The sequence below is a fragment of the Ornithodoros turicata genome, chromosome 5 (genome assembly GCF_037126465.1).
Source record: "Ornithodoros turicata isolate Travis chromosome 5, ASM3712646v1, whole genome shotgun sequence".
In the NCBI taxonomy this organism is placed as follows: Eukaryota; Metazoa; Arthropoda; class Arachnida; order Ixodida; family Argasidae; genus Ornithodoros; species Ornithodoros turicata.
In genome coordinates this window covers 22,125,316-22,135,972 of record NC_088205.1, presented here as the reverse complement: position 1 = coordinate 22,135,972, position 10,657 = coordinate 22,125,316, and the positions used below count along the sequence as shown (strand labels likewise).

The 10,657-nt window shown below is 45.4% G+C and overlaps 2 protein-coding genes across 2 annotated transcripts; both read right to left on the bottom strand.

Annotated features, from left to right (window-relative positions):
• Positions 1–400: 400 nt before the first annotated feature.
• Positions 401–10,138, bottom strand: LOC135394217 (pyrroline-5-carboxylate reductase 2-like). Its single transcript, XM_064624830.1, has 6 exons — positions 10,009–10,138; positions 6,756–6,820; positions 6,523–6,702; positions 4,763–4,978; positions 4,255–4,347; positions 401–788 (listed from the first exon to the last, which is right to left on the bottom strand). The coding sequence occupies exons 1-6, from the start codon at positions 10,073–10,075 to the stop codon at positions 615–617; spliced, it is 795 nt and encodes a 264-aa protein (XP_064480900.1). The 5' UTR covers positions 10,076–10,138; the 3' UTR covers positions 401–614.
• LOC135394218 (deoxyhypusine hydroxylase-like) lies at positions 7,288–9,389 on the bottom strand. Its single transcript, XM_064624831.1, has one exon. The coding sequence runs from the start codon at positions 8,463–8,465 to the stop codon at positions 7,539–7,541; it is 927 nt and encodes a 308-aa protein (XP_064480901.1). The 5' UTR covers positions 8,466–9,389; the 3' UTR covers positions 7,288–7,538.
• Positions 10,139–10,657: the final 519 nt, after the last annotated feature.

The window sequence follows — 10,657 nt, the reverse complement described above, 5'->3', positions numbered from 1 at the left end:
GTATCCTCTTTTAGGGTATTTTTTAGATACTTAACGACAATCACTGACAATCTACATACCAGCTGCAGGCGCAGTAGTGTTCCTATTGAATGCAATGCAATCTGCCCATGGGCGCCGTCACCTCCCCCCCCCCCTCTTCCCGCCGACTTCCAGAAACTAATCCTTCCAGGAGATAATGTAGTTGCAGGTGCAGTTGATGCATCGCCACGCCAAACATTCTGCCTCCCCCCCCCCCCCCCCCCCCGCACCTTCCCGGATAAAATCCTGGCGGTGCTGATGTCATAGGTTGCTTGGTGGGTCGACAAATATATAATTTACCACTGAGATGCATGTTGTACAATATTTAGAAAAAAAATCTTCAATCATTCATACGCAAATAAGAAACACACTATTCGATACATCTGACAATATATGGGTGTACTTTATAATGGGATATCTGCAATTGTAACTCAGATACTGTGATCACCCTCATATATAGGCCTTTCTTGATCTAGCAGTGAAACCCACCTCCATAAGCGATGTAGAGTTGGGCCTCGATATTTTTCTTCCAAAAAGGGAATCATTCTTGCAGCAAATTGAGCAACATGTAGTATAAATTGACAGCATTTCAAGTATTACTTTGAGCGAGATTTTGCTGTACCCGCTGCAACTGCCTCTATGAGAGCAGCCCTGAGTCCTAACTTCTCCAGTTGATAAACTCCTTCAATAGTTGAACCACCAGGGGAGCAGACGTCATCCTTCAGAGAACCCGGGTGACGCTTTGTCTCCAGTACCATCTTTGCGGCACCCTGCACAAGTCCAGCAGCACTTTTCAAATTCATTCAAGTTTGTCGAACAAGGAACGTTTTGAATGCTATTTTGCTGAAACACATTTCTACACATTCGTTGATTTCTTAGGCAATTTGAGGCGCTGTTTGTATCTGTCCCTTCTATATGTTGTTCCAGCCTCAGAACATCAGTTTCTCTCTACATTTCTATAGTTCAGTCTCTAAAAAGAACTTGACATTGTACTTTCTGCAGAACGTAGCATCATTATTTTCCTGTTAGTTCTGTTCTGCAAAATTTTAGCCATGGTTTTGTTTCCATCTTTGCTGCTCCCATGTTAGACCATCTCCATTCGTCAGTGATGAAAATGAATTGAAGGAAATTTTGTGGCTTTCCATATGGTGTACCAAAATACCAGCGAGCGTTAGCGAAAAAAATAAGTGTGCAATGATGTAAAACGAGCATTCTATAAATAGGGCCGATTTTACCTCCCAATCCAAATTAGCCATTTCCAGGTTTAAAGGACCAATGAGGTAAAATTTAACGTCGCTCGAAATCCTGCTTCATCTGTAAAGCTGTCCACCAGGAGTCACCATGCAAACTATTTTCACTCTGCGATGCCTTGTAGCTGTGCAATCAAATTTACAAAACACAGACTGAGAAGGCAGAAACGGATGGCCGACACGATTCTCATGTGATGTATTGAGGGCTCCGTGGCCTGTGCCCAGGGACGGATCTAGAGCGGGGGGTCAGGATGGCCTGACCCCCACCTCAATTTCTGTCTACATATGTTTAATTGATGTAGATTATGTATGTACCATGCTGGACAAGGCTGGACCCCCCCCCCCCCCCCCCCCCCCCCCCATCTGAAAGAAAGATCCTGGATCAGCACCTGGGTGTGCCGGTCTACGTCACTCATCACGTGAGGGGAGTAGCGTACTTCACGGCGTCCTCTCGTTCTGCAATGTGCTCTTATGAGGAAAATGATTTGTCAAAGGTGCACGGAATAGAGCCCTCGCGCTCGCCCTGTAGGTCACCTACACTCATTGTTTTTTTGCAGGAACTCACGTTATTTGTTGGCGATCACTGTGCGCCAAAAAACAAACAAAAAAAAAGGGTGTCACCTCAGCGCTCCTTTAACCCGATTCCCGAGAGTTTTTATATAGTTAGCTTTTGCTAGCTGTTCTTGGCATCGCTATTGATGCTGCCGACTGAAAACTTTGTGTTTACTTGCTACCATACGTTCTACCATTCATTGGATATCGACATCGCACAGTGGTCAGTACAGACTTGCTGAGCGAATTGAGAGTTTCCCGCTCATTTCCTCGGATAAGTGCATGGCCTAGATCACAACAATTCAGTGGCCCAGCTGTGTCTGTATGACACGTAGTACATACCTGGTTTAACCATCACAAGCGTTTGCTGGTGCGTAGATTTACTTCCGATTTTATGCAATGGTCACTATGGCATAAATTAGAGCACTGCACGGGCCAATTTCTTGGGCCCAGGCCCGCCCCGACCTTCCTTTGATTTACCCACCCGGGTCCGGCTCAACGGCTTCATACCAACCATGTCTATACCATGTCTATGGTCTCCAGTTGTGACATATTTTGTGTAGAACGAAATAAAATAAAAAAAATAAAAAAATACCTTGCCCAGGCCCAGCCCAAGCCCGACCAATTTCTAGATTTCCTGGCCCGAGCCCGAGAAATTTCTATGCCACCCGGCCCAGCCCAGCCCAGTGAAGCGGGCTGTAAAAGTTGACTGCGGCTAACTAGCAGAGGGGTAACACAGGCTTGAACCCAATCTAGGACCAGCAATGCACGGGCCCGGCATGGGCCCATCAAGTCAAACACGGGCCAGGCCGGGCTTGGGCTTTCGGGTAAGCCCTTGCCCGTGCAGTGCTCTAGCATATGTGACCGGCAGTTAGCAGTGAGTGCAAAGCAGTGACTAGGATCAACTAGCACAAGTTTGCTCAAGCAAAGGCAGGTCTGCCATTACTAGTGTGTCTAGCAACCAAATGGGGGAAAGAAATACTTTAGAGGCAGTGCCGTACTTAATGGGGCGTATGCCCTGGAGCAATGAAATCCAGTCAAAATGTATATACACAGTACAATATTTGTGCTACTGCAAAGTAAAACCAGAAATAAGCTCACCACATACAGTTCTCAAACTGTACATACTATCTAGATGTCATGGCAGGAGACAACTACGAAGTGGGAATCGCTGTTGTTTAAAATTTGGTGCGGCACCAATTGCGTCAGTAAGATTAAATAAGTGGATTAGTATTTTTTACAGCCTCTGCTTCTGCGTAAACTAAAGTACCCTCGTTAATATGACCACCACCGTTCCCGCAGATTTTGATCATAGAGTGAATTGCCATACTAATGAGAAACGCACCCTCCGCTGATCGCGGAGACCGCTTCGTTCCAGCAATTCTGACATGCACAACAGCGGCAACTGTCCCGACAGTGTAACCGAGTCCTGTGGTCACTACCATTTTATGCACTACGGTGCTTTGGTGGTCTGAAACCGCTACGAGTAATTCAGAGGTCAACAACATCACGAGTCATCCAGAAACCTTGGCATCCTACTTTAGCACTTGGAACCCTCTGAGTGAGGCATGTGGTAGCCTCTCTCTGTGCCTACTCTGCAGGTCACGTGACGCAGTCATAATAACCACAAGATAATACCCGTGTCTGACCCTACTTGTGAAAAAAATGTTGGTCATAGTCCGATAAGCAGATTGTCATACTAACGAGGTGGATTTACATGGCTGTGAAACAGTTCCCAAGAAAAACAGTCATAAAGCGAGTATGTCAGATTATTGGGGGTCATATTAACGAGGGCCATATTAACGAGGGTCATGTTCACTGTATATCAATTTTAGCACGTTACCCAACTTAGCACATGCAAAAAAAAGTTTGATGCTTTCAAGGGCAGCATGTTTTAATGACAAATGATTGCTTGAAGGTGCACTAGCACAGTGTTTCCCAAACTTTTGGCGGTGACGGACCCCCGGAAGTGATGAGAACCAAATCACGGACCCCACACACACACACACACACACACCGTCACAGCCAGTGCATAACCAGCAACCTCGTCAACTGCTGCGTGCTTTCGATACAGCTTCAGAAACGATTCCGGACTGGATCCTTCTTCTTGTTTGCATGTGTATGACGCGGACAAACGTGCATTGCAGGACTTTTCTATCAGAAATTAGAAGCTAGCCGTTGAAGCATGCTTGTAGCAAGTTTGGAAGTTCTGGGTGCTTGGAAATCGGGCAGCATGTACGAGCGCGTGTTTGTGGGGACGAAAATCCTCACTGAAATGTGAGAGACGGTCGCGGACCCCCACGAACACTCTCGCGGACCCCCAGGGGTCCGCGGACCACACTTTGGGAAACACTGCACTAGCATACCACACGCACGTCATCCTGCCACAACCTAGAAATTGATGAGGTAACCCTGGTCAGTCACTGTGTATTACCAGTAATGTTTGAGCTGCTAGCCGGTACGACATATCTCTGGGCATTCCCTGCTGAACGGCTCCATCCGCTAATGCTTCAATCATCATGAACACCTGTAACAGGATGCCTTAAAACTTCAAAAGGTTATAAAGAATGGTCAGCATGCTCAATGATATTGACATTCTCTGTACTAACAACGAATCAACATTTAAGATCATTTTAGGTGAAGGAGACAGCATGCCTGTCAGAAACAGTGACGGGAACAACAAATCGCTCTTGAACGGGAATAATGCCACAAGAATCTCACTGTAGCAGTATCTTTTTCTTTTCTTTCAGAAACATGTGCAACATGGTTCCCACTCAATTTTGAAACAAAAATTTGAGGGTCCTTCAAGGACCTTTTAATGTTGGCCGTCATTTTGCAGGGGATGTAAAACGTGGTTTACAGTCGGGACCTGAATATTGCACAAAGATATTTATAAGCTACAGGGATCACATGAGAGGGACTTTGCAATGGTCATGACTCACATATCCTGGTCCACTACCACTTAGACCGGTAACAGCATCTAACATTTCTTCATCTTCTGCCTCTTCACAGATTCCGACGCTGCTGAGGAGACTACGAACCAGCTGGCCATCTTCAGCGGTAGCGGAAGTACCGCGTGCAAATACGGAGGCACCTTCTTGTACCAAGCATGGGGTGTTGGGCATCACTCTGATCACCCGACATTTTTGAGGAAGTGCCTGGAAACAATGCACGTGATGAAATAATTCATTTTACACATTTAAAGATAACTGGATAAGAATTGGAAAAGCGTTTTACGTATAGAGACACTCTATGTATTTGCATCAATCGGAGAGTACAACATGGACTACACAAAACCCTTTCAGGTACACAAAATTTTACGCGGATTAGAGCACTGCACGGGCTCGGGCTTACCCGAAAACCCGAGCTGGGTAAAGCTTTCTTTTGTGGGCCTGGGCTGAGCTTGGGTTTGACCATTATGGGCCCGGGCCAGGTTCGTACATTGCCAGGACTAGGTCGGACTCAAGGCTGTGTCACCCCGCTCTTAGTTAGCCACGGTCAAATTTTACAGCCCGAAACAGTGGGCCGGGCAGCCCATATATTTCTCGGGCTTGGGCCGAGTAACTTGGAATCCTTCGGGTTTGGGCCGGGCCTGGGCTAGGTACGCACCGTCGGGCCGGGTCCCGGCCGGTAAATCAAAGGAAGGCTGGGCTCGGGCCGGGTCGTTTAGGCCTAAAAATACGGCCCGTGCAGTGCTCTAATGTGGATTACTCGGATCCATGAAACCACGCACAACGGACCTCTTTCACAACGGCTTATGCACATGACCTTGAGGTTCTGGAGAGGGTTATGTCTTTCTTCACTAGATGGCACAGTATGGGGACGACAGAAGTGGGGACCAGTGGGGAGACCGCATGAACGGCGCGAGCTCGTCGGTTCCACTCCGGACCGGTTTTGGTCCTTTGTGCTACCCTCGCGGATTTGTTTTGACGCGCTCCAAGCGTGGTTCGCTGGAGAGCCACTAGGATACGATGCATATGTGAAAAAGGTCCCTTGAACCGTTTTGCTAAGTGGGTGACCGCACTCTAAAGCGTGTTTCTTCCTCAAGATTATCAAAATCCATGCTGACCAGAACGTTGAACCAAAATGTTCCTCTGTTTGTTTCGGGTTCGGCCAAAAAGGTTTGGTTCCGGTTCAGCCCCGGAGTTCACATATATCGGTGCGATTAACCGGTTCAGAGACTGTGAACTGGTTCGGAACCGGTACGAGGTTCTAATATGCTACAAAATTATCGGTAGCCACTAAAAACGATAAAAGATCTCTTAGTCACGTTTTTTATGCATCTATTTCTCTTTTTCGGCCAACAGGACCCTCTCTCATTCCTTCCCCAAGCAACATACCGCCAATCTAGGCAGGCAGACCGCCCGAGTCCCCGCATCGCCCACCCCACCACACACCAACCTGGACCGAACCGGTAACCAAAGTTTTTTGATCGGTTCAGTTCCAGTTCAGTTCCAAGATGGCGCTAGTAATTACGGCTCAGTTCCGGTCAGTTCCAGCTAAAAATTACGGTTTTTGGTTCCGGATTGGTTCAATGCTCTGATGCTGACATTTCCAGGAAACACAGTATGGAATCCTGGAATCATCCTGGAATCACAGTATTGCTGGTTGACACACCAAAAGCAATTCATTCAGTTCATTTTACGGTGCAATAAGAACTGCAAATTATTGAACGAGACAGTGAGAGTAAAAATACGCTTGCCGATTCCATGTCGCGGATCCTGACGCCCATTGCTAAGGACACCATAAGATGACGCTCCTGTACAAATGACGATATGCTAGCGAGCACTTCCGGCATCACAGGTGGTTTAACTGCGATGAATACAGTCTGCGCCTCCCGTAACACATCACCATTCTCATACGATGTCCTACAACCCAGACTCTAAAAAAGAAAGGTGTTTCTCAGGACTTATCAAGAATGAAAGGCTCTCTTACCTGAATTTGTTCCAGCAAGTGTCTTTCAGGACAGCTCGCAATAATCCTAGAACTGTCACATACACCTATTTGGGAACTTCTGATGGTTACTTAAGGCCAAATAATTTTCACTTCAGCTCTATGTCTGCCTTCACAAAGCAGTTGGTCGATCAAAGACATCTTGCGTTAAAAAGAGACACTCTGATTGTTAATTAAATGGACGAAGAAATAATTTTTCTTATTGGCATCCGATAACGATAACGGCATGAAAAGTATATAGCTTGATGGCATAGAAACAAAATGCACCGCCACAGAGCATAAGTTCTGCAACATGTGAGCCATCAGACATATTCCGCAATTGTACAATGCCATAGAGCAGACAGTGGTTCTCTTCTGTAGCGACAATGCAAAGGAAGAACATGTTCGCAGTGGCCCTGAGGGTGTGCAAACAAATATATTTATTTGTTTCAATATCCTCAGGGACACTAGTAGTAATAATCAGGCCACCCAGTAATAATTTCCACTCAGACAGTTTGTCTAAATGTAGACAACATTGTTTTTGTAACAAAACGCTTTTAATTTGGTGTCACGGTCTACTGCAGACACTCTAAATGTCCCATAAACAACAGAAAGTGACATGCATTATAGAACACAGCTGAAGCACAATACATTGTTGCTCCTTTCAGCAGTAAAATCTGCAGCAAGGAAAGTGTGTTGATGCCAACATGAAAGAGCTGAGAAAAGGCATTTGGAGAAATGTTGTTGTTGTATTATGAGTGTGTATAACATTTCTACAAGACGGGTTTATATGAGTGCTTCTGGCTGCACCTGTAATAAAGTATTTGCATACTGCAACTCGTCACTATTTTCATATTCACACATGTCCAACGCCACTTCGCAACTTTCACGAACCAATGCTTCTGGGTCATTTTCAAACTGCTTCAAGATGTCCATACACTCTTGTGAAGCAATCGCGCCCAGTGCTTCTGCACATTCATGTCTTACCATGCCCAGTTCCGAACTATCTGCCAGCACTTGTTTTAAATAGGGCGTTGCTGCTTCTTCCTGAATCTGGCCCAACACGTAAGCTACTTCGTGTCTGAACAGGGCGCTACTTGGACACTTGAGTCCCTGGGACAACGCAAGCACGGCGTCAGTTGAACCGCTGTCCCGCAGAGTGAACATGGCACGGTATCTTTCGAAGAGAGACTTCGTACTGTCCAGTAACATTATCTTTAATTCTTGGATAGGTCGATCTTCCAATAGTGGCGGGGCTGGATCAATAGAGCTGTAAGGACTGTCTTGAAATTTCGCTTCTTTGCTTTCTGGGCTTTCAAGCCAGGCTATTCTCTTAAGTGCCAGTTGGCAGGTCTCCGCAACAACGCTTTCCTTGTCGGCCGTGAACTCCTCCAAGACGCCGAGTGGCATTCCGATCGCCCCCAAGGCTTCAGCGGCTTCATGGCGTACGATAGGTTCTTGGTTGACGTCTTTCAGGACGCTGATGAGAGTTGGAATAGCGGAAGTATCTTTCATCTGTCCCAGACAATAGGCGAGCTCGTGTTTCAGCAGGGCAGATGGATCGTCGAAGCATTTTGAGATGCACTCAATGGCACAGCTTCCTCCCAAATTTCTCAGGGTGAACAATGCTCTAAATCGTTCTTTCAGGGGTCTTTTCCGGTCGTTGAGTACCTTACCGACAGCCTGAACAGCAAAATCTGCCACGTGCCTCATCGTTTTCTGTTGGCTTTGTTTGTTGGCTGCGTTGGATGGCTCAACAAAAATGGCGACACCTGATACCGATGCCTACACGGCTGGCTATCGTATGGAGTACGGGTTCGGTATCCATAACAGAAACCCGAGGATAGGGGAAAATAAATAAAAAGGACGCACGCAAACATAAGTCTCAGAAACGGTTTCAATCACTTTTCGTTAGGCAAATTCACACATCACTTTGCGCATATAAAATTTTCTCAGCATGATTTAGACGTGTTCTCATAATACAAGAAACGTAAAGTTGTAATTTGGATTGTTGGAAACCATTTCCAAACGAAACCAAACGTGATCAAAATTCCGTTTTTATCGCTTCCATGATGACGATGGTATTACTTTCCATCAACGTTTGCCCATATATGTTGGCAAACAAGAAGTTTCTCGTTATGAAATTGCTGATTGCAATGATGCAACAATTATTGCATATTACAGCAACTGCTGCTTCTGCCCACTTCTCAATGATGCCATTGTTATATGTGCTCAATACCAGCGTGAATAGCTATCTCGACTCCAGAGATTCACCGATTGTCATGCGCATGAAGCCCCGAAGATAAAGCGCAGGGATCTTGTGGGAGATCGGATGTCAAAAATGCGCGCGTGACTTTCTCTGATAACGCAATAACCAGTTCGCGCTCAGAGACAACTGCTGAACACGAAGTATCATTTCCCCGAAGCGATAATTCCTGAATTAATTTTACAGAGAAACGGTGGATGAGTCTATAACGAAGGAGAGGGTAAAAATATAGTGATTTACCCAGGACGCTTCCTACACCCGCCCCCCAAATGTTAGGCGACGACCCTCCTATCCCTATGGGGGAGGGCTTGTTATCAGCTTTAGACGCATGTGGGTAGCCGACTGTAATAATTACCCCACCCATTTTTTTGAAGCCTCCCCTTTCCCGTGCTTTGATTCTGGACAAATCACTGGGTAAAATTCGCGAAAGTGGGGAATCAGTGGTAGAACGTAAAGCGTTTCGCACCCCTGAAAATCCTCTCGTCCTCACTTGAACCTGGAGTCACGATCCTAATCTCTGCTCGAGCTTCTCAAAAAACAATAATAATAATAATAATAATAATAATAATAATAATAATAATAATAATAATAATAATAATAATAATAATAATAATAATAATTAAAAAAAGAAATCAAAGCGAAAGAAGAAGCAGAAAAAGGCTGAGCAACCAGCATGACACTCGTTGATTTTACGTATACAAGTAGAGGCAGATTGCATATTGATTTCCCAATAAATAAAATACAGCAGGTAAGAAAAAGCAGTGGGAGTTTGATCTAGAGTGTCGTCTGCTAGTACCTAGTATTCAGCATCATGTCGCACGTGTTTTGACGACAACGTCCTGTTCACGTGCATATCATTTACATAAAAAAGTGAATGGAAAACCACGTAGCAACAGGTCTTCACAGACATATATTTCGGAACTAGGTGAGTCGTCAGTCAAAACAACGCCCAAGCACAAGGGAAAAATCTGCCCTGAATTCTATACGTACCAGCTGCAATGAAACCCTTAGCCAGGGCCTGCGCAATGCGCCCGGCACCCAAGAAACCGATACTCATGGTAGACACTGGAAGCAAACAACAGAAGTCGGAAACTAAAACCAAAACATGCGACGTGAATGGATAGATGTAGCCGATGTGGCGTTTCCCTTTGGAACGGGCGGTAGCTTGCGCCATCTGGCCTATATTAATTAACATGTTTATATATGTATATCTTCCACACTTCCACTGGGGAACTTCTGGTTTCGTTTCCCGTTCCAGAGCGTACGTGCTTTTTCTCCCTGTCCCGTTTTTTTCTCACTTTCTTCTGCTTCTTTTTCTTTTTTGTTATTCCCGCATCTCTGTTTTCACGTGACCACTTCACTTCACTTCGTGACTTCTTCTATAGAGATGTCAGCTCTTTATCATTTTTGTACGTGACGAAATGCAGACTACTGCAAGAAAGAAAGCTTGTGCGTTTATAAACATCAGTTTTAGTGCTTTTATCTTTTTATCACTTAGATAAAAACAGAGACAGGGAACAAAGTTGTGTACGTGTGCGTCCCTTTTTGTTCAATAGATCTCGGGTTTTTCGTTATTGGCTACATCATGGAACGTTGAACACACAGGATTAGGAGGCAAACAAGCTGGTGACTTAGGCAA